The sequence below is a fragment of the Rhinichthys klamathensis genome, unplaced genomic scaffold, assembly GCF_029890125.1.
Source record: "Rhinichthys klamathensis goyatoka isolate OS25496 unplaced genomic scaffold, OSU_Roscu_1.1 h1tg000250l_1, whole genome shotgun sequence".
In the NCBI taxonomy this organism is placed as follows: Eukaryota; Metazoa; Chordata; class Actinopteri; order Cypriniformes; family Leuciscidae; genus Rhinichthys; species Rhinichthys klamathensis.
Genome location: NW_026606772.1, coordinates 34,969 through 62,064, shown reverse-complemented (window position 1 = coordinate 62,064; position 27,096 = coordinate 34,969). Strand labels below are relative to the sequence as shown.

Here is a 27,096-nt window from a genome sequence, read left to right as displayed (position 1 = left end):
AAAAAATAAAAAGTGTGTGTGTGTATATATATATATATATATATATGTGTGTGTATGTGTGTGGATTGTAGCGTCGCATGCCTAGCGTTGTTCCCCTTTAAATGCACAGGTGTGTCCAGGTGGGGCACCTACTGTCTTTCTGTGATTAGACGTACAGTATGTTAATGTACTGTGGAAATTAAGATATTAACTAGCCTATACACGCAAAGTTTTACTGTAAGTTACATGCACAGACACGTCCCCTGGATTTAAATAGGCAAATGCTTAAGAGTCTGATTGAATCATTATTGCTGTGATTATTATGTTTCTAGCATGTTATATGTTTGGCAACAGTTCTTCAAATCCTAATTGATGGACGCTGTTTAATCAACCATGTAGGACACATCCTGGCAAAATTTCAAGAAGTCAATGTCAAGATTCATCAGGCTCAAAGAATGTTCCGGAGGGAGCATGAAGAATCATTTTCACACATGAATCGGCACCTCTGAGTCCAGACCTTAAATTCAGTGAAAGTATTTGGGAATGTGCTGGAGGAGATTTTACAGAGTGCTGGACTCTTGCAGTGTCAATACAAGAACTTGACCAAAAAATGGATGCACCTTTTGATGTTATAAATGTGGCTTCGATAACCATTGCCATTTCTAAAATGCTAAAGTATGATCTTATTTGGCTCAGGACTGTAGACAGGCGGGGACGACCGGGAACATGCAGTCCTTGTAAAACACTGTGGGTAGTGTGTCACCTTCCGGATCTCAAAGTTGGTCCGAGTTGACAGCTTCTGTTTTTCCCGTAAGCCATCTTGTAATTTAGCTGTCGGACAGGTAGCCGCTTGCTCGGTCATTACCTGTTTGTAATTACCTGCACTCCTGTTTCAGACGACTCATGAGACCACTTTGTTTTCTCATGGAGCACGCAGCGCCAGGGCCTAACAGGTCGGGCTGCATTCCCCGTCCCGTAACTTCTGAGATGTTCAGGTAACCAGACACGTCGACACCCCATGCAGAACCAGATGTGCGGGGTGGGACCACCGCAGACAGACGGACTCTCACTGTACTGTGACTGGCACACTTCAATGACTCGCATCTGGGGGGAAATCACCTGGGCAGGGACGGTGGAGAAGAAAAGGGGTGTGACGGGCGAGGGCGTGTTGGTAAGTCGATTGGCTTTTCTTTCTTTCTTTTTTTTGTCTTCTGATGAACTTTGGTTCGGTAGATCAAACGGACAGAAACTGGCACAGCATTTACCGTCATCGTGCTGTTTGCGCAACTGCGTAATAAACAAGTCATTCTAGTAGCACCATTTGGGTTTGTATGCAAATTACTTCTTTCCTTCATCTGTTTGTCTCAGTCACAAGATTTTTCTCTTTTGTTTTTCTCTCATCGAGCTGACAGTGTGTTCTCTGAGGAAGCAAGGAATGGTGTTATATATATATATATGCACACACTAAAAACTCATGGGTCAAAAATAACCCAGAAAATGGGTTGAAGAAATAACCCAGGAGTTTTTAGTGTGTAATAACACCATTATAATGAATGTAATTATATTTAATTTGTTTATATTCTTCTAATTATCAGTTATTATAATTATTATATCAAATGAATTTTAATTATTATATTTATTTTTATTATAAATAAATGTCATATTATTAATGTAATCCTAACACACACAAATTGTACACACACACTTATATAATTATACATTTTTATATATATATATAACATTTCATTAAATGAATACAACCCGAATATAACACTTTATATTTATAAATATTTGAAAATGAAACACTTTTATTTCAATAATATAATTTTAAGTTACATTCAAAATCATATATGATTAAATATATATAAAACATATATCGTATATCATTTTAAATAATTTTTTCAATTTAGAATTTCTTATACATTTATAAATAATGAGATTAATACAAACTGGATATAACACTGGACTCTTTTGTTATACATCTCTTTTTAAAGAAAAAATTAAAAAAATAATAATACAAAATAAAGAGAGAATAACATTTTTAAGATAAAAAGATACAAATAAGTCTTTAGTATTTATTGAAAGTTTAGAACATAAGTTTGAGAACATACTATTCTTTTGGCTCTTACCTTTTTTTTTATATACTTATGCAGTATTACAGTGTAGAATATTCCAATAATGTGCAGACAATAATTAGATGGCATACTTTATTTGCTACGAAGGATATGTTAGGAATGGCATACTATACTATTTATGCAGTACACACATGTTTACAGCATTTAAAGTCCTCATGAAATCAAAATCGACCCTTTTTAGTATTTACGTTGTTTTGCTATTCTATGTTGCTATTGCTATTATATTACTAGTCTTGTGGTGAACAATTAATCCGTTAATACTCAGGATTTCTTTCTATTTTTGTCAGTTTGATGGCTTGGGTTGAATATCCCTAACCGCTCTCCTCCGACCGTCAGTCTGCTATGAGCGAGGGATGGAGAGGTGGTGCGCTAAAATAAAACCCTGCACTCTATTAAATATTCCGTTTCACTTGGAAATACGTCAAGTAAAGTCGGTAAATAGTAAAGTCGGTAGCAAGCCCTGGATCACGGGGACTTTAATAATAACTTAACTTTCTACAGGAATTAAGGGTTAAGGGTGTTTGTTATGGCATACTAATTACATATTTTTTTTGAAGTATGCAGTGTATGTTGGGTTCAAAAAGCCAGCACGTTATGCATGCAGTAATCAATGACACAACTTTTATTTTTTCATTGAAAGCTCGGTTCTCAAACTATCCTCGAACTTTATTATTCTTCCATACTTTATTTCTTGTTTCTATCTACAATATTAACCTATATTTGTGCATAGCAGTAAACTAACATAAATGTTCATAATGCCCAGAATGTTTTGGTTAATCCGCACGGCTTAAGTGAAACGCTGGAGCTGTAAGGCAGTTTGTCTTTTGTAAGTATGCCCTGAAGCTCTTAAACATGCCTCGACGTCACAACTCTGAACCTGAGTTCACCTAGACAGGAAAAACTATTAAGTAAAAGAACTGAAGGCTTCATCAAATCCTAGAATCTAATAGTGAAAACAAACACGCATATGCACACAGCCTGCGGCGGTACAACCAAACCGCACGAAATACGAGCTACAAAGCTGGCACAAACAAAAACACACATGCAGAATTGCAGATAAAACACAAATGGACTTTGACCTGTGCAGTGTGTGTGTGTGTGTGTGTGTTGTTTATGTGTGAATTGTGACTGTAATCCAGGATCAGCGAGAACAAAAGCACCAGTAAAACTCGTGACACAAATTGTGGCCTCTTGCTTTTCACTTCGGCACGAGGCTGATGGGACCCTGGTTGGCCCCTTCCACTGTCCCAGTACCAGTCCGACCCCAAGGGCCAGGGAAAGGGCCTGGTCCCTGTCCCTATAGGAGCCACGTCGACGGTCGGTATTCAAGCAAAATATTTACTCGGTAAACATCCTATCATCTGAGGCGTGGCAGGACAGCACGGGCTCTGAGACATTTTGTTTTGCTCCGCGCAAGAGGCCCCATGGAGGGACTGGAAGAGCCAAAATCGGCCCTCAGGGGCCTGAACGAAAAGCTGAAGGGGTTTCTGGAGCACGTGAACCAGTTGGAAAAGACCAACTGCGAATTGGAGGAGCAGATCGGCGAGTGGGGAATGAGGAACGTCGCTCCTCGACGGAACTGGAGCGACAAGGAGGCGCTGGCACAGGAACTTTGGGCTCAGGTGGGTTGGTGACATTTGTGCTTATTACCTGCATCTTATCTGCATCATTACATTTGATATCCCAAGGCATTAACACAATGTGGCCCTGAAAACCCCCTCAGACTGGCTCTGAGGTAACGAGTTAAGACGTTAAATCTTTTTCTCAGATGCGTTATCTACTGTAGTGTTTCTCAATTCGGCCCCTGGAGGCTCCACTGCGCATTTTAGGTGTCTAAGTACTTTGACACACCCAAATCAGGTCATGTAGCCTCTGCTAATGATTTTTCAGAGGCTTGTCTGGTTAAAAAACGTCAAAAATGTGCAATTCTGGCGGCCCCAAGGAGCCCTATTGAAGTTGGTTGGTTTATATGTGGGCCCCAAATCTTTGTTAAATTAGTGCCACTAATATATTTGAAAGGATACGATCAAACTACTCATACTATTTTGTAGTTTACAGTATGTGTACTGTTCAGCATGTAATAATTGCCTTCATTCTATATTCAAGATTAAGGATTTATTCGTTATGGCATACTTTATTTTTTTGCATACTCACTTTAATACTATTTATGCAGTATGCATTATGTTATTCTATATTCAAGATTGATGGCATACTAACCATACTATTTTTTTGCAGTATGCAGTATGTACAATACACTGAGTTCAAAATGCCACTATGGCATATGCATTCAGTAATCATATTACAGAATGCCTACTACTGTACTACTCATACTAATTATGCATTATGTTAATTGTGAAGAATATGCTAAAATGTTGTATGCATGTAATAATTAGATAAAAAACTATGTTTGATACTAAGATTGTTTCGTAATAACTACATGACATTCTATAATCAAGATTAAGGATGTGTTCGTTACTGTACAATGCTTTTTGCATATAATTTTGCAGTATGTACAGTACACCAAGTACAATATACTATATATATGAATCTAAGGATATGTTTTGAGTGACACTACCACATAACGCTTAACCACATATTTATCTATGCTGCAGGACTCATACTGTATACTGTGCATAATTACATATTCTTCAACTTGAATATACAGTAGAATGTTATGTTCTTTATGGCATACTATTTTTGCATAGCATTTTTTTTGCAGCATACTGGGTACAATAAGCAGGCAACAGTTAGATGACATACTATAAATTTGAGTCTCTTGATAAGTTCAGAATGGCATAAGTACTCATTCCATACTATTTTTGGCGTATATGTAGGTACTGTATACTGTGCTGCATGTAAAAATTGCATGACATTCTATATTCAAGATTGGATATGTTGGTTATGGCATTTTATAGCTATTTTTAAAAACTATTTTGCAACATGCAGTATGTACAGTTTACTGGGTACAATATGCATACATTAATTGGATGACATAATATATATTTGATTATACCAACATGTTCAGAATCCCATACTACAATACTACTCATGCTATGCAGTATTCTGTGCAGAGTATGCATGCTATAATTGATACGACGGACATGTTTGGAATGGCATATTACCGCACTACACATTCCGAACAAAAACTAAAACCAAAGCACAATATGCCCTATGTGAACCTTTGTGACTCAGTTTGCATTAGCTGTATAAACACATAAGCATTCACTATTAGCTGTGCTAACTCATTATATCACCTCAAATTACATTATGGTGATTTTCAGTGACATTGACAATGATTAACCAAACATTGCTGTCACGAAAGCTCATGAATCATAAAAATGGCAGACAGCCAAACATAATGTGCTAAGATAATATTGTGCTTCATGAGAGAAACAATATTCTACCAAACTATACCGTTCTGTTGATAAACCTGTTTATAAACACTTAATTTGGAATGGAATACCAGTGTACTGCTTATTATTATTTTTAAATAGTATGCTAAAATATAAAGGAACAAATCTGTGTTTATTTAGCATTTTTAATCCAAGTTCGTGTAAAATGTCTGATCAAGCAATCCAGAGGAATTATGGGAAATATTAAATGTCGTACTGCATTGTGGGATACACAAACCCAGTGGAATTCTGGTTTTATACAGCACATTTTGACATATTTAGTAGGTCATCCAAGTATGGTCATGTAAAAAAAAAAAAAAAAAAACTGTGCACAGTATGCATACTAATTTGCTGAAATAGTAAGTGTAGTATGCTAATTGCCAAAGTCAAAGTTTAAAGGTTTTAGGCGGTTGGTTGGTAATAGATGACACTATATATTTTAGTTTAAAAAAAATTAAAAATGCCAAACTACTGTAGTACTATTTATGCAGTATGCAGTAGTGAACAGTATACATCCTTCATCTCAAATACGTAGTATGCCATCTAATTATTGCATGTATTGTACCCAGTATTCTGTATATAGTGCATAATGCAAAATAGTATTAGTATGCAAAATAGTAGGCAAAAATGTCATAATAAACAAATATTAATCTTGAATGTCATGTAATTATTATAAGCGGCACAATATTTAGAATGCCATACTACCACAGTACGCTTAATATTTATGCAGTATGTTAACAGTGTGGAGTATGCCAATATTCAGTAGATGACATACAGTACTATATATTTTAGACAAATACTGTTCAGAATGCCATACTATAATGCTATATATATGAATCCAAGGATATGTTCAGAATGCCATACTACTGTACTATACTATTTATGCAGTATAAAGTATGCAATTTACTGTGCCACTCATACTAATTACAAGATGTTCTGTATTCAGGTTTGATGACTTGTTCATTATGACATACTCTTTTTGCATACTTGTTTTTCAGTATGTTCTGTGTACAGTATACTGGGTACAATATGCATGCAGTAATTAGATGGCATAACTAACGGGTACTTTAACTCATTACCAGAGGGATGTTGGACAGACGTCTAACACCTGTGTTTCCTAAATCCGTTCCGGTGCCAGAGGCCATACTGACCTTGCGAAAGATCGTTAATCCTTTCGCACCTGGCTTGATCTTTGACCCTAACATAATAACAACCTGCAAAAGATTTGCAAAAATGCAGACTTGTTGTCTATGTGTTGGATAGCTAACTGTTTTATGTGCTCTGGAGGGGAAATCAATCACTCCGTCAAGAGATCAATCAATGCAACAAGCAATGTGCACAACAAGCATTAGGTGAAAAATCCTGGCAGCATTTTAGTCTTCATAACTTCCTTTAGTCACTGTGTTTTGCATACACTGTCTGACTGGAGGTAGACAGCCAGAAAAACAGCATGTTGATGCACAGCCTAATCTTTCAGAAGTTCCCATGGTTAGATGGGTGTTGACAGTCATTAATCATCAATAAGCCTTGTAAGTTTAAAAAAAAAAAAAAAAAATTTTTTATAAATTATATCATAATTTCGACCAAATTGCTAAAGTGTGTAATTTCTACCCACAGGCAATTATAATGTTCTCTATCTTGATTAAATTTATTTTTTTTTCCCCTCCTAATTCTCCTTCTTCTGTGTTTGTTTTGACAGGTTAGCATGATCCTAATGGAAAATGCAGATGTTTTGCTCCAATCTGATGCAGTGAAACTCAAGGCCGCACATTTAAAGACCAGGTTAGAGGAAGAAATATGAAAATCACCTGAAATTACCAGGTTTTTAAATTGACACAAAGTAGACATTTATAATTGTTGTTATTTTAAAGAGGAAAGTTGAAGGTTGAAGACTTTGCATTGTGGGAAATACACACCTATAGCATGTTTTGTGCATTTGTCCAAATGAAGTAGGTCAGGAAATTTGCATATTGTGGAGCTTATTCATTATGCGCACCGCATTCTGAACATTCCAATGAAATATTTCACATCAAAAGAACAAAATATTACTAATATGTTGATTTGAACATGTGATTGCCCTCTTGTGTTGAAAAACAGCAAGTGCCTGGAAATACCACTGAATGCTTGATAATTAATTAAGCTGAAAAAATTACAAATATGACGCATAATCTTCAATTACATAAGATGTTCTCGGATGACATCCGTCTAACTTTCATAGAAAGTCAGCGTCTTGTTTGTTAAATATGATCAGTTTATTGCATTTAATAACAGGGCTTGCACCGAGGCTGTATGTTTATATGTGATATTTATTATTTAAAATTGGGTTAAATGCATGCTGTTGATTACCACAGAAAATAATTACAAGTCATTCTTCAGTTTGTGTAAAAAAAAAAAAAGTGTGTTTACATAAATATTTCTGTGCCTGCTCCACGTGCTTTCATTGAAAGTGTATTTCTGTCAGCACTTTTTGGGATGTTTTTACAAACTGAATTAAGAATCCAAATGATTTTCTGTGTAAATCATTTACAGTAGAACCGAACTTTTATTTAATGTGGAATATTCCTTTAAGGCGAGTTTACCCAACAGGGGGTTACCTTTGGGATTTGTGAGAAATTCCAATTTAATACTTGAATTTAATGAAATATAAATGTATAATAAAGAAATATAATGAAAATAAGTGAAGGATGTTGTAAAATTAATTCTATTTGCATTGACCCTAAAAGACTATTATTTTATATTATTGTATTACGATTATTATTCATATAATTATATATATATATATATATATATTTTTTTTTAGGGACATTCTCAATTGTCAAGTCGATCTGCATATAACATATTTTAGTTTTAAATGCACTTTAAGGTTAAAAATGCAGTTTAGCTTTTTTATAAAAACAATAGTAGTCTGTTGTTGTGTGTCTTACATTTAGATACCTAAGCATGTGCATGTGTGTGTAGGTGTGAAACTGAGGAGAAACTCCGTCTCCTAAAGGAGCAGGAGGTCTCGCGGCTGAAGATGAAGAAGAAAGAGGTGGAGACGGCCAACACACTCCTGGAAAAGCAGCTTTATGAATCCCAAAATGAGTTGCAACAAATCATAGAGGAACATGAGGTGGAGACACTGTGTTTCAGTTACTGATTGTGTCTAATTGTTTGTTACTGTGCATGACATATTATATTCATCATTTAATGAGAGAAACCTTGACGTCTGTCTTTTGTATTAATACTTGTTAAAAATGTTCCCTGATGCCTTAGTGCCAAGTTGCGGTTAGCCTCGGGATAGGGTGTGTGCATATCATGCACAGTTGTTAAATATGCAATGCTGATGTAATATTAGTTGTCTCACTCAATTGTAGTTACCTTTTACATCTAAAAAAATCAACTACAAAAAAGCAAAAAATCTAACTTCTATCTGTCAGTGAACAAAGTTTCCCCTCCAATGTAAATTCCTCCATAGGAATCAACTGTTTCGATTTAAATTCATGTTTGCTGCAAATATTTGGTGTTGGGGTGAACAAATCTTTATCGTTTCGTCTCGGAGGTTTACGAGTAACAATATCTATCCTGTTTATGTATCTTCTCCATAACTAGTCGGGCCAATGACATACAAATATAGACAAATGAAATTGGGTTGCAGATGTCTGAATGACGTGTTTTTGTTGTTGTAGACTCGGGAAGAAGTTCTGCCACAGTATGTTTTCGTCAGACCCTTTTGATTCCTCATGAGAGGAGCCCTTTAAATTCTCCTCTTCCTCCCTTTCTTTTTCCACCCCCTCTCTCTCTTTCTCGTTGGCTGACAGAGAGAGCTGGATCAGCACCAGCGGCGAGCAGTAGAGGAGTGTGATAAAGTGCTAGCGCAGGTTGCTGCAGGAGAGGATGGCAGAGGAATGGATCTCTGCCGGACTAGCACCCAGTGCGACCACTCCAGCCCAGCCCAGAGCAGCCCTGATTCAGCCATCCCACCAAATCCAGGCCCAGGCTCCTGCCCCGCTTCACAGACAAGGCCCAGAAAGGATGCAACCAGCCCTACGGCTGTGTTTCTGCCACAGGTACGAGTACTTTCTCTCTCTCTCTCTCTCTCTCTCTCTCTCTCTCTCTCTCTCTCTCTCTCTCTCTCTCTCTCTCTCTCTCTCTCTCTCTCTCTCTCTCTCTCTCTTCAAACACTCTCTATGGTCTGCTGGCCAGGCACTGCAGAGCAATCGTAGTGTGTGCGCGCGTGTGTGTGGGAATGAAAAGACTGCTAAACATCAATTATTATTAAAAAAGGAATGAGGGATGTCAGTCCCATTGAGCATAACCATTGTCTTTGCCTGTTCTCATCAGTAGGTGATTGCTAATTTGTCTTCCTGAGAATTTATGCCCTCACACAAAAACACGGGCCGCTGGCCTCATAACTCTCCTTGAAAAACAGCAACACATTGCAGCATGTCTTTATGAAAACTCCTGGGATAAATTGAGGGTATTTATGCCATAGTACTCCAAGGTACTTGGTGGGTGTCCAAAAACAAAGGATTTACATGGTACCATGTTTAAAATACAAGGTATTACCATGAGAAATGTTTAAAAAAAAACGTGATATTCCAATTGGCAGGATAAGAGCACTATGTCTAAAATCATGGTGGTACTTTTTTATTAGTGTGAACGTTCCATTTAAAGTATTCATTTATCATTCATATTGGATAAGATGTTGTTTTTGGAACAAGTACTTTGGAACACATGCATGTAATTTTCCATTTCTATGGAACTGCTATCGTTCTTATCAGATGGAGACTGAGCTGATTCCTGGACTCTGATCTACATCAGCTCAGACCACAAGAGGATCTGTTCAGTTTTCTTTAATGTGATCTTTTGTGTTACCAGTCCTGAATGAAGTCCCACTTTAGCACATAACTTTATTTTGTGAGGTAAATCATTGATTACTAAAACAATAAGCCAGAGAGGCTATTTATTAAAGTAATTTTACCATGAGTAAGATGTTTCCTAAGGCACAGTGTGATAAAACCTCCATAAACCATGGTAAGCAATATAAAAAAGGCTCAAAAATGCATATTTTTGTTGTTTGCAGTATTCTTATGTATACACTGTGTGTGGTGGGGTTTGTGGGTAGGTGAGAGCAGGTGACGAGGTCCTGAAGAAGGCACGAGCCGAGCTCACTGAGGCCCGAAAGCGATGGCACCGTCTACAGGTCGAGATTGAATCGCTAAATGCCTTGGTACGTTAAATTCCCACAAACATGCCCACAGACACACCCGGACACACATAATTCAATTCAGGAACATGTAGACACGCCTAAACACACACTCTCACTTTCACCTTAACACATGACACAATTAAAATATCACTAACTGCTAAATTGTATGAACGCAGGTCTTATGCCAGAAGAAGCCAGATCTGAATCCGGAACCTCCGGAATTGGATTCAACAACTATTTTAGTAGATCAAACAATTAGTTTGCAGTGCCGATTGAGTGTTAAATGCACATCCACACTTTACCTTGAGGGAACGGGCGACGAATCCCTGTAGGATTTGTCACCATTCTTTTCATGACTTCATAATTTACCAAAATCAAGTAGCGAGAATAACCACAAATGGCTATTTCAAGTGACAATAGTTTTTGATTTTGGCAAATCCCAAAGCCCAAACCCTATTGTAGGCACCATGTTATGCAGGTTAAGCCCTTGAAATCTAACCCAAGTGTTGGTAGAGCCTTGTTCTACCACTTGACCAGTTCATAAATTGTAGAATTATTAGGATTTCCAGTGACCATGTGTCCTTGATCAAGATACTTAATGGTGGTGGCTTTGTGGTTAAACTCAAGGATGATAAACAGAAGGTTGCTTGATGTCCTGCAAGGAATTATCCACATGCCATCACCATATACCCTTGAGTCAGCCTCTTAACCTTAGATTTATCCGTGGGATTATTGTCAGTTTCTGGAATATTGCTAGTTTGATCCCTGCAAAATGGGATTCTTGAGTCATCAGCATTGTGCCAAGGTACTCAATAGCTTGTTCCTTCAGGGGGACCGTCAATAAAAAACACTCCATGGTTCAGTCACCATAAGGTGCGATCCATGAGCCATCACCATTGTGCTCTTGTGTGAGGCACCTAATCCCAGGTTGCTCCGGTGGGATTGTCCCTGTAAAACATGATGTCATCACATGAACCGTCATCAAAGGACTTTGTGGGGGAAAATAACTGACCACTAAAATGACTTGCCCTTAATACAAGTTGCGTTGCTTGTGTTACTTGACCCTACAAACTTTAGTCACTGCTCTCTATTTTCAACCCCCTATTCCATTCCACCAACCATGGAGATCCATCCATCCATCCATTCTCAAATTGCTTGTACTCATGTAGGGTCACAGGGATGCTGCAGCCTTTCCCAGTATCTCGTGCTGTAGGCTGACCCTAGTGATTTTGGTAATAAATGACAAATCTGTTTTATCCCACCAGGAGAGGAGTCTCAAAAGCTCCCTACACCACACTCAGCTCCAGTACTCCGTGCAACTCAAGGATCTGTCCCGGTCTGTAAGGAGTCTGGAGTCTGAGCTGGAAACAGTGCGGGATGGTCTGGAAGTCCAGAGACAGAACCACAGCCAGCTCCTCAACACCAAGATGAGGCTGGAGAGAGAGATCGCGACCTATAGGAAACTCCTAGAACACGAGGAGGGCAGGTAAGGGAGGGATAGATTTACTGAGGTGTATTCGTTAATGCAATAAAACCCTTAGCACACGCTCAAACTTGTATGATGTGGTTTATGCAACTACCAAGGTAATACACTGGAATTTTAACAGAGTTGGCTGTGCGCCCTTGATATTATTCACAGTCAGTAAACCCAAAGAGGTTTCGAAGGTTCCTAAGAAGTTGAGTGTGTTCTTGAGTGTGCTTTTTCTTTCACTCCTGAACTGCAGGTTTCTGACCTCAGATGTTCAGTCTCTAAAGCTGAAGCCGTGGAAAGGGTCAATTTCTTCTCTTGAGCAGAACGGTCTACCCAACGGATGTGAAGAGGATATTACTGAGCCGTTCTTCACTGAGAGAACACCAATAAGAAGCCCAGCCCTTCAACGACAGCAGAGTCTTGTCACCCTGACAGGTGAGGATGATGTCAAACATCCTCAAACTCATTGTCCAACCTAACACTGAAATGCACCTCGTTTCAGACTTGAGGTGTCATTCTCAACAACAGTTTCATTATACAACTGTGAGTCTGAGAGATGTTGTGCAACTTGTGTTTGTGGTTTTCATCCAGAACCAGTCAGAAATAAAGACGGGGAGATCTGCACTGTGAAGACTCAGGAGATTCTGGAAGGAAATGTAGTGAGGGAGAGTGCAGAGGGTCACGGAAATGTGGAGTGAGTTTACATTAGACTCATTTTCAAGCCTTGCTTAGCTGCACTGAAGAACCATAAGCATTTCACACCTTCAGAACAAAGATCTTGACGTGTTTGCATGAGACTTTGCAGGCAATAAAAATGATGGTGGAACTTCATCATCATCATCTTATGCTCCAAACGTCCTTATTAACCTATTGTGTTGCTTTTTTGTGTGCGATAGGACAGAGAAGATTGACAAGGTCATCAGGCAGTGGGAAGGCTCATTCTTTAAAGGAAATCCCAAGCTGAGGAAGAAGTCTGTGTCTCTGCGTTTCGACCTTCACATGGCTGTTGCGGACGAGGGCTGCAGCCAAATAAAACAGGACAGTCTCCCTAACGTGGAGGTCCGTCTGGTCATGAGACGGTCTCGCAGCATACCCACCTTTGCGCAGTGATGTCAATGCTACTACATCACGACTGTGACATTTCTCAGCAGCTAATGAAAAGTGCACCACTTTAGTGACGTCATAGAACTTTTGCCATTTGAGAGAGAAAAAAACCCCGTCAAATCGTCAGTAAAGTGTTCGAAAAACAGGAAGTCAAATTGCTCTTATGATTGTAATGAATTAAGAACATAAGGCTACTTTAAGAAATTGCGAGCAAAATTAATTTTTAATTGATTGATTTTTCTTCAAACTGAGGTCTTTGACTTTGACTCTGAGGCAGTTGTGACTTTACAGTATGACGTTCTCTGTGGACACTCTACTGCCAGATTATTTTTAATTATTAGTATATATTACGTTACTCAAAAAATAGAATAGCAATTGGTTGGTGAAAATGCGTTTAGTTTATATATTTATTTATAGAGCTTAGTCTTAAGTCTCACAGTGGAAAATGGCCAATGTGGATACAGACAAGATTTCACATTCAGTGCAGAGTAACAAAAGATGCCTTATTGCATTTGACAAATGCTACTGGAATTAATTTTACACTCCAGTGAACGCTAAGGGTGTATCAAGTTCTGTTTCTGCAGGAAACTGTAGTGTGAATCAAAACAAAATATTGCGAAATTTGCAACTATAGCAAAACTCAGCAGCCAAAACAAAAGATTTATGGCAACACCGATGTACTGTCCCGCACAGACGTTTACAAAATGAGTAACAGTAAAGGTCATCAGTCTATTACTGCGGGGAGAATGAGATGCTAAAAGGAAAATGTCGACTACGATCTTCTCTACTAATTACACTCGCCTCAAAAAGTTACATTGCTTCGTATTACGAATGCATATAGTTTACACTTCATTTAAAGTGCAAATACTGTGTCTTCCCATCTAAAATTATGCAGGATGGAAAACTTGACATGATCATGCTTTATTACAAAAACCTTAAAAAAAAAAGATTTTGCATTACTCTCATGCATATATTAATCATTTAAATGTATTTATTTACATACCCTACCTCTGGTTGTTGTTGTACTGTAAATACATGGGGTTCTTCTTGATGCAACAAAGAAATGAGTACACATACAGTATATATTTAATTTAAAGTTATATTTAATCTGAATGAATCTATATCCCTGAAATATGAATGATATCACCTTATGGGCTTATTTAGCGCTTTAGGTTATTATGTAATGCACACTCTGGTGTCATATACAGTAGGAGAACCTTCACGTTTCATCTCCTACCCAAGGGATTGTGACTTACTTTAAGAAATGAGAAAGAGAAAATTACACTGTATGCATTGGTAAAAATGCCTATTTGATATGCACTTTAGAGGCTAATTTTCAGATTTTTATCTGTATTCTACATTCTTTTTCCAGATGACTATCCTGCTTTTTGTGAAACATATCCTTTTTTTTTTATCTGTATAATATCCATAAGCTGTGCCCTGCTGAGTGATTTGGCTTATACACTGTATGACAGGTGCTAATAAAGCTATTATTATTTCCAGATGAGCTATTTATGTGATCAGCAAAGCTGTCCAAAGATACTTCAATATATAGACCGCAGTGCCTGGGAAACTAGAACACAACATGGACGTCCCAGTTAAGTCTGGAACAGATTGTAACAGAACAAAAATGACAAATGAAAGTGATTTAACATAGGTTTCATACAGATAATGGGAAACGAAACAAAACATGTTGCACAATTGTTAAACATACCAGGTTAGCATTGTTTATTATATGTTAATAATGCCCAAAACCGCATTTGTGCAGAAGAAAAGTGAGTATGTCATGTCCTCTTGTTTAGTTGTTGAGAAATGTAATGCCAAAGCTTGACAAGTAGAGTTTAAATGTACAAAACCAAAACATTTAGCCAAAGGCTAATGCAAGCAAGTGTGCTATTCATATTAACAGCGAAGTGCAAAGAATGTAATTGGTGTCCAAGCTATAACCTAATGGTATGCTTTGGTATTTTGGGATGTGGGGCTCATATGTGGAAGATTAAAGCTGTTTATAAAGATTAACTTCACAAGTGAATATGAACCGCAAAACCCATTCTGAACCTGAAAAGCGACAACCAGTGTCAAAAAGTAACTACGAATTTTTTACTCAACTTCAAAAATATATTTTACACCATCTCCATTAGTACACAAATAGTGTTTGTGATATTTTTCCATTTTCTGAGGAAAATATGAGCCTGCCTATATCCTATATGATGCATTGTTGTGGCTAACTGGGCATTGATAGTGTTATGAAGAAAAAATGAATGCTGCTCCCTAGTGGTCATATGTGAACATGCAGGGCACACAACAAGTTTCCCTCCTTTTTTACGAAGTGTTGCATATTTTTGAGTATGTACTGAATTTGATGAGGAATGTTTTTAGGTATGCAGATATACATGTCTATATTATGTTTACAAAAGAGCCGAGACACACAGAAACCGTATTACATGTTTTTTTACTGAACTTCCTTCCTTCCCACACCCACGCATGCGCACACCATAAAACCTCGCGCAGCTGATTCTATAACAACCAACACAGCTAGTTTACTTCATAATAGTAGCCCCCTTGTTATTCCCCTAACAGTGTGTAAATAAATGATTTTAGTTAATTATGTGATTGTGAACACAACATTTCCCCCTCCCTCCCAAGAACTAAACTTATGCAAAACTGAGTCCTTGCCAAAACAATTGAACAGTCCAATACCTAGTGCAAGGCCTACACTGTCACTCTGTGACAAAGTCCTTTAAGTAAGCAGGGCGGACCCTGGCCCTTACGGGTCGGCCCTCCGCAACCTCAGGCTGCGGCCATTCCAGAACCGCTGGGCAGTTCCCCATAGCTGGACTTTTTACAGCCCTGCCCTGGATCTGACTGACGGCCAGGGGAAAGCAGGTGATATTGCAGGTCAGGGGCAGGTTGCTGGGGCGCTGGTGACGGTACGGCCTGAGGAGTATGGGAAGCCTGCTGTGGCCCTGTACATATCGGCACCGGTGGAGGAGGGGCCGATGGCAGTGGAGCCACCATTTCCTCACCTGGGTTCCGCACTTTCCTCAGTCTTTTAGCATGCCATCGTGATCCGTCACTAAGCATGAATGTGGCTGGGCCCAGCTGGCGGTGCACCTGAAAGGGCTGGCTCCAGTATGAAGCCATCTTGTTGCCCCGATGCGGCCTACGTGCTCGAACCCAGTCACCTGCGGTAATAGCCGTGGCCTTGACCCTGTGTTTCCGGTCAAAATACTGCTGCATCCGTCGCTGGTGTCGGTTTACAGCGGCTTTGGTCCGAGCCTGAGAGCTGCCGGCTGTAGGCACTGCCATGCCTTGTGCTTTAAGTCTGTCCAGTGGCAGTTCCATCTCCCGGCCCAGCATGAGGAGTGCTGGAGAGGCCCCGGTTGTAGCGTGTTGGCTGGCCCTGTAGTGCATTAAGGTTTGGTTGAGTGCTGTCCGGAATGTACACCCCTGAGCCAGGTTGGCCCGGACGCCATTCTTTAGGCTCTGGTTGAACCGCTCCACGCCGCCATTTGCTTGTGGATTGTAGTATGCTGTGCGGATGTGTTTGATTCCCCTATCACTGAGGAACTGAGAAAAGTCTGCAGAGAAGGTCCATTATCTGTCGTGATGGCGCGAGGCATGCCCCAACGCGCGAACAAGACTTCTAGAATGTCTGTGATTACCTGGGTTGTGACAGTTCCAGCCGGAACCACTTCAGGCCATTTCGAATGGAGGTCGTACAGCACCACAAGGAAACGCTGATGATGGGGAATTCCACGACCATGGATCTCTCCACAGATGTCAAGCTGGAGATGTTCCCATGGGCGGGACGGCCATGGAACCGGCTGCAGAGGGGTTGGCACTGGAGGTCCAGTTTTCCCACTAAGGAGGCATGGCACACAATCTTTAACGAGGGCTTCAATATCGCGATCGATGCCTGGCCACCAGATGAGATCTCGGCATCGCTGTTTGAGTTTAACAATGCCTAGGTGCCCCTCGTGTGCCATGGATAGCACGCGGGCCCGCAGACTACAGGGCACCACGGTGCACAAGCCCCTGGAGACACAAACATCACCCCAACATGAAAGTTCATCACGCACCCTTGTGAATGGCATGAGCTCGTCACAAACCTTTGCTGGCCATCCAGAGCGAATGTACGTGCGTAGCGAGGACAGTGTGGGGTCACGCTCTGACTCCTGCTGCAACTCCTCCAATGACACGGCCGACTGCAAGGGCGTGTGAAGCATGTGAATTAATTCAGTCTCTGTGTCCTCGTCAGGGGAGACCATGGGTGTGGGGGCATCGATGGAACGAGAGAGTAAGTCGGCGACTACATTGTCCCTTCCGGGGGTAAATTTCAGTACATAGTCATATTGCCTCAGCCTTTCCCCCCATCTGTGCAGGCGCAGGGGTTTATGACCGGATCCAGATGCCGTCAGCAATGCGGTCAGGGCCTGATGGTCAGTCCTGAGGGTGAAACGCCGTCCGTAGAGGTAAAGGTGCCACCTCTCTGAAGCCCAAACACAGGCAAGCGCCTCACGTTCACCCACCGAGTAGCGCTGTTCTGTTGGTGTTAATGCCCTGGAGGCGAAGGCTACAGGTCTCTCCACCCCGTCCTGCACCTATGAGAGGACTGCACCAATAGCCCGATCTGAAGCATCACAGGTGACTAGAGTCAGACATTCAGGGTTGAAGTGGGCTAGTACAGGAGGTGTTGTGAGCTGGGCTTTCAGTGTTTGTACGGCCTCAGAACATGCTGTAGTCCAGTGCCATTGCTCTTCTTTTTTAAGCAGCTGGCGGAGGGGTGCAGTGGTCTGTGAGTAGTGGGGCAGGAAACGGAGGTAGTAGGCCGTCATGCCTAAAAATGAGGCCACTTGAGAGGCTGAGGTCGGCTCTGGAATCCTGTGTATGGCATCGACATTGGACTGTAGAGGGGAAATCCCTTTGGCTGACAAGCGGAACCCAACAAAGTCGATGGCTGGGGCAGCGAAGCAGCATTTTTCTGGGTTTAGAGTCAGGTTGTTCTGAAGAAGGGCTTGAGCCACCCTCTGGAGGTGCTTGTTGTGTGTCTCGATGTCTTGGGCATGAATAACAATGTCATCCAGAAAGACTGCTACCCCAGGGATGCCGGCCAGTATTGTGCTCATCACCTTCTGAAAGCAGCTAGGGGCGGAGCTTAATCCAAAGGCCATTCGAGTGTACCGGAACACCCCAGCATGCGTCACGAAAGCAGTGAGGTCCCTGCTGGCTGGGTGGAGTGGTACCTGCAGGTAGCCCTGACGCAAGTCAAGCTTTGTGAAGACTGTTGAGCCGTGAAAGTGTGCGGTGAGCTCCTCTGAGGTGGGCAAAGGATATCTGTCTGGAATAACTGCCTTATTCACCAAGTGTAGGTCCACGCATATTCTTATTCCCCCAGATTTTTTCTTTGCAATGACTAGGTTTGAAATCCAGGGAGCAGCGTTGACCGGTTCAATAATTCCCATGTCCAGGAGTGTCTCAAGTTTGCGGGTGACCTCGTCTCTCAAGGCAAAGGGGATCCTGCGCAGGGGCTGGATGACAGGTGACACGTCCGGGTTCACCAGAGGCCTGTGTGTGAAGGCTGAAAGACAGCCTAGGCCATCGAACAGAGCCGGCCACCTTTGCTGCCAAGTGGAGGTGATGTGGTGAATGTCGGAGCCAGCATCATCCCGGAGCGTGAACCCCAGGCCTGTGAACAGGTCCAGGCCTAGAAGGTTGGCTCCCCTCCTCGCAATGTGAAAGGGAAAAGATGGTAGGTGCTTGGAGCCATAGTGGACCGGCACGTGGAGCACACCTAGGATGTCAATCCTGGAGCTGTCATAGCCACATAGAGCGGTGGCAGGATGATCTAATGGCAGGTGAGAGAAAAACTTAAAGTAAGTGCTTGAATTTAGGAGCGATGCAGCCGCACCAGTGTCCATTAATAAGGGTAGAGTTACGTCAGCTAACTGGACGGTACATGTTTTGAACGCCACCTGACCAGCAGTCACATTTCGGATCTCTGTATAGTTGTGCTGAACTGGTGGAGGTCCAGTGTGTTGTGGGAGCGTGGCCGGGGCTGAACGGCACATCTTGGCAAAATGGTTGTGCTTCAGACAGTTTCTACATTGTTGTCCTTTGGCAGGACAATGCTGTGCCTTAGAATTGTGTGATTTAGAACCACAGTTACCACATACCTCTGCAGTTCGCCTATGGTTCTGTCTCTGCGTGAATTGTACTGGGAAACCTTGCTCTGAACCCCGACTGTCATATGAGGAGTGCATGCTGGTGTGATAGGCAGGCTGTAACTGCTCTGTAGCTCTGTCCGCGCGCCTGCAAGCTGAGACGTGCATTCCATGGCTGTCTCGATCTGCAGCGCTATCTCCACAGCTCTGCTTAAAGTCAAATCGTCTGCTTCTAGTGACAGCTTTTCTCTTGTTTTCTCACACGATGTCCCCTCAATGAACTGGTCCCGAATTATTTGATCTTGCAAAGCCCCATAATCACACAAGCGCGCCATGTCTTTCAAGTTTGTCACGTAGCTTCGAACAGACTCACCGGGTCGTTGCAGGTGCTTCCGAAGTTTATACCGACGGAGTAAAGTCCTTTGGTGGCCAGTGAAATGGGTCGTCAAGAGGGTAACTGCAGCATCATAGTCGTTGGGCGTCCCAAGATTGCGAAAAATGCGTTGCCCCTCCACTCCCAGACAATGGCGGAGGAGCGCCATTTTCCTCTTGTCGGTAATGTCATCAAAGCCTTAAGCGTCCAGGTAGACTGTGAAACTCTCCAACCAGTTTGCCCATGGAACTGGAGGATCTCCGGGGACGGCAAGAAAGTGTGCAGGCGGGGGTAAACCAAATTCAGCCATCCTCGTCGCCAATATTATGTTTACAAAAGAGCCGAGACACACAGAAACCGTATTACATGTTTTTTTACTGAACTTCCTTCCTTCCCACACCCACGCATGCGCACACCATAAAACCTCGCGCAGCTGATTCTATAACAACCAACACAGCAAGTTTACTTCATAATAGTAGCCCCCTTGTTATTCCCCTAACAGTGTTTAAATAAATGATTTTAGTTAATTATGTGATTGTGAACACAACAGTCTATCCACCACTGTAGGCAACTTTGACATATAGCCTAAATATAGCCTAATGTACTAACAACACCACAAGAATGACTTAGCACTATAGCACTTGCATTTGTAAGCTTAGCTCTCCGCCATTTTGTATTCATCCTCAACTCCTGTGACATTATAGCAAAGTGTAGACTGTTTGCACTTTAGAATCTCAACAAATGCAGATTATTGTCTATTTCATGAATATTAGTGAATTATTAATGTATTTTAAATCTGGAATCCTAATTTCCTTTCTCTGTGTGAACTAGCTAGCTAACTAGCATATTTAGCTCCAATATCTTCCTCTGTTTGTGTCTTTAACCAGTTTCTTGTTCATCCAAGCGCTGATTTTGTTTCTTGTGGACACTTCTAGCCATCTATTATGCTATGTATATTTTTATATACTAAAGTCCTCTTAGAGCATTTACTAAATTTGATAGCCGTAGCTGTTTTTTTGCTAGTTGTAGAGAATATGTATTGTTAGACATGAATATATTAAACAAATAATTAGGAAAAAAATAAACTGTCTGTGCGTTTTTGGGTGGAAGTAGGTCACACTGAAGCCATATAAGCTTATCTAATCCCCTGAAATTTGGCAGAGATTTTAGCTTGCAGCCAGGAATGGCATTTTGTGTCTATCTGAGCATGTTTTCACATTTTAAAGTGTATTACACACGTTTGTTTGTACTACCAGCTGTTGTGTAGCCAAGAATGTTGTGTAGGCCATGGAAGTTGGTTATACACTTCTCTGAGCAAAAATTTCAAAATGAGTGCATGTGGTTGTGTGTGTGTGTGTGTGTGTGTGTGTGTGTGTGTACTTACCAACACAGTTGAATAAACACACACATCCAAACAGACCCCTGCGCACGTTGCCGTCTCTATGCCCTATAATCCACTAGTCTTTTTCTAGAAAGCACTGACTCAATTTTTGGATCTGATTTTCATGACAAAGCAAATGTCCTCTTTACAGAGAGATGTCTGGGTATAAAAGACCTGGAGTGGGACGGGCCTGAACCAGCACAGCTCCGCACCTCTACCCCCTCCACAGGCGCCGCTGCCAGCCGAACCTCTGCAGAATGGGCCGGGTGAGTACGAAGGTGATCAGGACACTCTGCTCTGATTATTGATCATTTTATTAAAAATATTTATTCTATTTTATATATATTTTACAGATTTTTATATCATATTTTTAAATAATATATAGACCTATAATGTAACTAGAGGTAGTTTATTATAATAATATACAAGGATGAAATAAAATTCCACCGTCTCCTTCGTACAGATAATCTTCTACGAGGACAAGAACTTCCAGGGCCGTCGGTACGAGTGCGACAGCAACTGTTCGGACTTCCATGTCTACCTGAACCGGTGTAACTCCATCCGTGTGGAGAGCGGGGCTTGGGTGGTCTTCGAGAGGCCCAACTTCATTGGCTACCAGTATGTTCTGACCCGGGGCGAGTATCCAGATTACCAACGCTGGATGGGTCTGAACGACCGCCTCTGCTCCTGCAAGATGATCCACTTTGTAAGTTGCACACATGAATGCAAAACATTGTGAAGTGCGTATTTGATGTTCAATAGGTGTCCCTTCCTCTCTAGGAAAGCGGTTCTGAGTATAAGATCCAACTCTATGACAAGGGAGATTTCGCCGGCCAAGTACACGAGACCGCCGAGGACTGTCCATCCGTGGTGGACCTCTTCCGTACACGCGAGGTTCACTCCTGTAAGGTGCTGGATGGGATCTGGATCTTCTACGAGCACCCAAACTACAGGGGGCGCCAGTACCTACTTGAGAAGGGGGAATATCGTAAGCCCGTGGACTGGGGCGCCGTCTGCCCCACGGTTCAGTCCTTCAAACGCCTGACGGAGTGACGTCTGACCTTTAAATCCATCCATCTTGCAGTCCTCCTTTACAACCACAACAGCCTCAACACACCTGTGCTAAATTAATAAATGTGTGGTTGCAAATGAAACCGTTAAGGGGTTCTGTCTCTTTTTGTGGGTGTGTGAATAACTTTGGAAACTACATGCTTCCCATATACATAATATAATCATTTTAAATGTAGTCAACTGTGCAACTGTGCAGTTTTACTGGGTTTTCACTCATGCCTTGGCTTTTTGGATATTTTAGTTTTTTTTAAAGAATCTTTCTGTTTTTATTAAACTCCACAGGAAGGCAGGAACTGAACTGAAGAAGCTCAAAGGTTTGATGCATTTTTGTTTGTTGCTTATATCTTTTCATTTCTCGAACTGCTTGTTTATTGTTTCTCAAAATGTTTGTGTTAGCTACAGTTTCCAATGTGCCGTATTTAGGTTTCTGTGCTCTTATGCCTCTTTTTATTAAATGTAAACACAAACATTGGCTAGATAGTTCACTGTTTCAAACAATATTCAGTGTTTTTTACTTAATCGGTTATTGATTTGTTATTAGGCCTATTAGTTAACTTTTATTTTCAGATGTTTGTAAATAGATTATTTTTTATAATAAAAATAATTATTATTATTATAAATATTGGCCATAAAAATATTGGTAATGTCGGTCAGTCACTATATGGCAAAAACAGGGCAGAACCTCAGACAAAATAAACCACAGCAGCAGTTTGGCTTGTGTGTTATTGTTTAATTAGCATATATTGCAAAAGTCGAAATCTACCGCTTCTCTTCTCCTCTTCTGGATGTGATGTCATAAACCACTATGGCAACAGTAGCCACGCCTACCACAGCAGAGATGACCAATCGCATCACAGCTTCAGTGAAACTGCAACATTGGACAGAGTCTGAGGACAGAAGAAGACTGATTCAATGTTCGGATGAAATATACTATAGGCTACTGCTGACCACTGGCTTACCTGGACATGGTTGGCAGAGTTCAGTGTTGTTAAGAAGTTTAGTTTGGTTGCTGGTGGAATTGTTGAGCACACAGCTGTAGGAATCATCCAGACACTCAATCTCCAGAGGTAGAGAGATGCTGTTATTGAGATCAGACACACTGATGCTGGAGAATAAACCGTTTCCTTTGTACCAGGAAAGAGTCACATGACTCACATTCACAGCTGAACACATCAGGACACATTCTGAGCTTGATGATGAAGGACGTTCACTGGTAATGACAGGGACCACCAAATAAGACAAATTCCATCCTATAATAATAATAATAAAAAACATATTCCAGAATGAAAAAAACTATGTGAGAAATAATATTAAACGTAATTTAATGCAGTATTATTCATTGTGTTGATGTAATTTACAGGGCGGGACATATCAAACAGCTCTCCTTTGGAAAAAAAACAACAAAACCCAATAGTGTTTTGTTTATGTCACAGCTCGACCAGAGCCGTTTGAGCTTTTCCTCCTAATAATCCCTACAACCATTTCTCCTCCATGTCGCTTTAAATATAGCATTCTGTGCAGAATCTAACCGAGTCCGATATGTTTTCTGTTCTGCGCCGACTCGTGCATATGATCCGCTCTGTGTCGTGTCTCTGGACCGAAGCAGACTGTGTGCGCGCGCCGCGCTGTCGGTTCGCGTGACACTACCAAACTAGACTTCATTCGCTCCAATGGAAAGCATTTACACTGACTGAATAGTTCATATCCCCTATAGTGCACGTGCCATTCACCAAATAGTAAATGTGTGAACAAGTGACGATTTTCACCACAGCTTCAGTGTATATTTATAATGTAGAGGGCTTTAGAATCTAGAGAACATTTGATTGGACAGAATTTTTTTTTTTTTTGGGACAGAAAATCTGAAGTGCAGAGTGATGTCATCAAAATCATTGATTAATATTGGCGGAAGTGAGAGACTGTCTGTAAGTTTCGAATATATCTTGTAAATGTGAATTTCGTCATTGTTTTGGAGTAGGCTATCGCTAGCTTATAGATAACAGTAAGACTAACATATTCATAATACAAGACAAAAAACCCTTGAATTTTGATTTCATGGGGACTTTAGTTTGTAGTAGCGTGGAAACATTCTCTCTTTTCATAAAAACACGAATGCCACCACCTTGCGTGAATGACTTGTGTCACACAGGTCGAGGGGAGGAATGCTCGGATGACCAACCGCCCCCCCTCTCTTACTGAGTCACCACCGTGGGGAGCCGACACCACAGGCACACAACAGAGGACTACGGAGACACAGGTAAGTTTCAAAGGAGGAACAATCTTTATTGAACGATAAAACAAGGGGCATCAATGGGATAGCCTTCACTGTCCTCTAGATATCCTTCTGTCACGGGCGGGCGTGTTGCAACTGTCACGGTGTCCCCTGGGCGGCAATTTGGGGACTCCGTTCACAGGGGGGCGAGCCAGCGAATCACTAGACGGCTTCACCAGCGATGCTGCATGCTTCTGGACTCAAACAGTAAGTAGAAACAGGTAAGGATATTCACAGTACCGAGAACTCTCATCGGTACACCGTAATGGAACAATGGTTTGAAAGCTTACTTTTTCCCAGCAGTGCTGCCGACTTCCGAACTCGGGCGATAAGTATAGCAGGTAAGGACTCTTCACAGCGCACGGTACTCTTCGGTCCACAGGAGGAAGACAGTGAGTTAAAGGTTTGCTTCGCCCATGATGCTGCGTCCTTCAGTGATGCTGTATACCTCTGGACTCGGACAGTAAGTAGAACAGGTAAGGCTCCTCACAGTACACAGTACTCTCTTCAGCTCGCAGTAAGGAGACAGTGAATTAAAAGGTTGCTTCCCAAATGATGCAGTGTACTTCTGGACTCAACAGTAAGTAGAACAGGTAAGGCTCCTCACAGTACACAGTACTCTCTTCAGCTCGCAGTAAGGAGACAGTGAATTAAAAGGTTGCTTCCCAAATGATGCAGTGTACTTCTGGACTCAACAGTAAGTAGAGCAGGTAAGGATCTTCGCAGTACAACGTACTCTCTTCGGTACACAGCAGGAAGACAATGAATTAAAATGGTACGTTACCAGTGATGCTGTAGGCTTCTGGGCTCAAACAGTAAGTAGAACGGGTAAAAATCTTCACAGTACAATGTACTCTCTTCAGTGTACAGTAAGGAGACAATGGGTTAAAAAGGGTACGTTACCAGTGATGCTGCATGCCTCTGAACTCAACAGTAAGTGGAACAGGTAAGGATCTGCACAGTACTCTCTTCGATTCACAGTAAGGAGACAGTGGGTTAAAAGATCGTTTCTCCAGTGATGCAGTAGGCTTCTGGGCTCAAAACAGTAAATAACAATTAAGGACCTTCACAGTACAGAGTACCCTCTTCAGTGCAGCTGTATCACACTGGACTTCCAATGGGGAGCAGATATAGTAACTTTCCACAAACGTGTAAATGGGGCTAGGGCCACTTCTCAGCAAAGGCACAGCACACTTGTGTTCACTTCAATTCCACAGCCACAAATCAATGTGTATCAATAAGGCAAAAGCACTGCAATTCACTCACACATTAAGGCTGGTCAGAGGCCCCACTTCGTTTGTTGCGCTCGCTCCACGAGGGATTTCTCTCTCAATTCCTCCTCAACACACTCTGAAACACATAGCTCTTCCGACAATCAGATCCACATTTACTGCATCCTCTTCCAGCAATTTGAACGCTCATAAGATGAAATCAGTTCACTTATCTCTTCTCTCTCCTTCCACAGCACCAATCCAGACGATAGCTCAGTCCAGCAGACTTCCCACAAACGATCACTCTGATCCAGCAAACTCAACTGGGCGATCTCCACACCACAACGGTTTTCCTGAGGAAGCTTGTATCCAACTCTGCTCCAAGTCAACCCTTTAGGCTCTTCAACACAGCGATCGCTGAGCTTCCCCTTCCCGGGGCGCCGGTTGTCCCTTACCAGCACTCGCTCCCCAGGTAACAACGGGGCCTCTCGGGTAGTCCGGTCATATAACCGCTTATTCTTGGCGGCTGCTGCACTCAGATGGTCTGAGACTCGTCGGTAGGCATTGAGCAGTTGGTGGTGGTGCCGATTCACCCAGTCAGTGGTACTATACCCTCTTTCTGCAGTCTCGGTCCCCAGGAGCAAGTCCACAGGCAAACGGAGATGGCGCCCAAACATAAGGTAGGAAGGAGCATACCCTGTGACACTGTGCACACTATTGTTATAGGCTTGTAACAGCGAGGGAAGATTCTCGGCCCATTGGCCCTGTTGTTCACTCTCTAAGGTCCCCAATAACCCCAACAAGGTCTGGTTAAATCTTTCGCACCCCCCGTTACCCTGAGGGTGGTATGAGGTCGTATGGGTTTTTCGGCACCCATAAAGGTGGCTCAGCTCTTGGATGACCCGGGACTCGAAATTTGAACCTTGGTCTGAGTGTAGGGTTTCTGGGCAGCCAAAAGGTTGTATCACTGCTCTCCAAAGAGCGCTGGCCGTGGTAACTGCCGTTTGATCAACGGTGGGGACAGCCCAAGCATATTTGGTGAATAAGTCGGTCATGACCAGAATATTTTGGAATCGGTCCGTCGGCCGACCCAGAGTCAGGAAATCTATCCCTACAATATGCAGAGGTGCTTTAGGTCGTAGGGGGACCAATGGAGCTCGGACTTCCTTCCTGCGCTTGAACAACGTACACCGTGGGCAACTCTGAACAAACTCCTCAACCTTCTTTTCCATCCTAGGCCAGTAGAAATACCTCCTCAGCAGGGATAGTGTCCTCTCTTGGCCCTGATGGCCCGTATGGGTGTGATATGCAGTCAATAGCTCCGAAACTTGGCCCTCCGGTACAGCAACCTGATG

General features: G+C 41.8%; 2 protein-coding genes across 5 annotated transcripts; both read left to right on the top strand.

Moving 5' to 3' along the window:
- The first annotated feature begins 702 nt into the window (after nt 1-702).
- Nucleotides 703-13,287, top strand: krt222 (keratin 222). 3 transcript variants are annotated; one of them, XM_056266599.1, is made up of 11 exons: nt 703-789; nt 876-1,150; nt 3,254-3,736; nt 7,206-7,288; nt 8,465-8,618; nt 9,307-9,555; nt 10,614-10,718; nt 11,963-12,183; nt 12,422-12,603; nt 12,760-12,862; nt 13,065-13,287. In XM_056266599.1, exons 3-11 carry the CDS (start codon nt 3,539-3,541, stop codon nt 13,276-13,278), a joined length of 1,509 nt encoding a protein of 502 aa, XP_056122574.1. In that variant the 5' UTR covers nt 703-789; nt 876-1,150; nt 3,254-3,538; the 3' UTR covers nt 13,279-13,287. The 3 variants fall into 3 exon arrangements, with proteins under 3 accessions (XP_056122574.1, XP_056122575.1, XP_056122576.1); XM_056266600.1 differs by having other exon boundaries at nt 781-1,150; nt 12,422-12,548; nt 12,579-12,603; XM_056266601.1 differs by lacking the exons at nt 7,206-7,288; nt 8,465-8,618 and having other exon boundaries at nt 785-1,150.
- Nucleotides 13,288-21,199: 7,912 nt separating this feature from the next.
- On the top strand, nt 21,200-22,344 carry crygs1 (crystallin, gamma S1). 2 transcript variants are annotated; one of them, XM_056266596.1, is made up of 3 exons: nt 21,200-21,468; nt 21,654-21,896; nt 21,971-22,344. In XM_056266596.1, exons 1-3 carry the CDS (start codon nt 21,448-21,450, stop codon nt 22,241-22,243), a joined length of 537 nt encoding a protein of 178 aa, XP_056122571.1. In that variant the 5' UTR covers nt 21,200-21,447; the 3' UTR covers nt 22,244-22,344. The 2 variants fall into 2 exon arrangements, with proteins under 2 accessions (XP_056122571.1, XP_056122572.1); XM_056266597.1 differs by having other exon boundaries at nt 21,203-21,456.
- Nucleotides 22,345-27,096: the final 4,752 nt, after the last annotated feature.

What these genes read in the sequence shown, in the direction of transcription:
- krt222 (XM_056266599.1), top strand. Translation starts at nt 3,539, where the DNA reads ATGGAGGGACTGGAAGAGCCAAAATCGGCCCTCAGGGGCCTGAACGAA. An exon ending in AAATCATAGAGGAACATGAG is followed by an intron (nt 8,619 to 9,306) that starts GTGGAGACACTG and finishes GTTGGCTGACAG; the next exon opens with AGAGAGCTGGATCAGCACCA. An exon ending in GAGGGTCACGGAAATGTGGA is followed by an intron (nt 12,863 to 13,064) that starts GTGAGTTTACAT and finishes TGTGTGCGATAG; the next exon opens with GACAGAGAAGATTGACAAGG.
- crygs1 (XM_056266596.1), top strand. Translation starts at nt 21,448, where the DNA reads ATGGGCCGGGTGAGTACGAAG. An exon ending in TGGGCCGGGTGAGTACGAAG is followed by an intron (nt 21,469 to 21,653) that starts GTGATCAGGACA and finishes TCCTTCGTACAG; the next exon opens with ATAATCTTCTACGAGGACAA. An exon ending in CCTGCAAGATGATCCACTTT is followed by an intron (nt 21,897 to 21,970) that starts GTAAGTTGCACA and finishes CTTCCTCTCTAG; the next exon opens with GAAAGCGGTTCTGAGTATAA.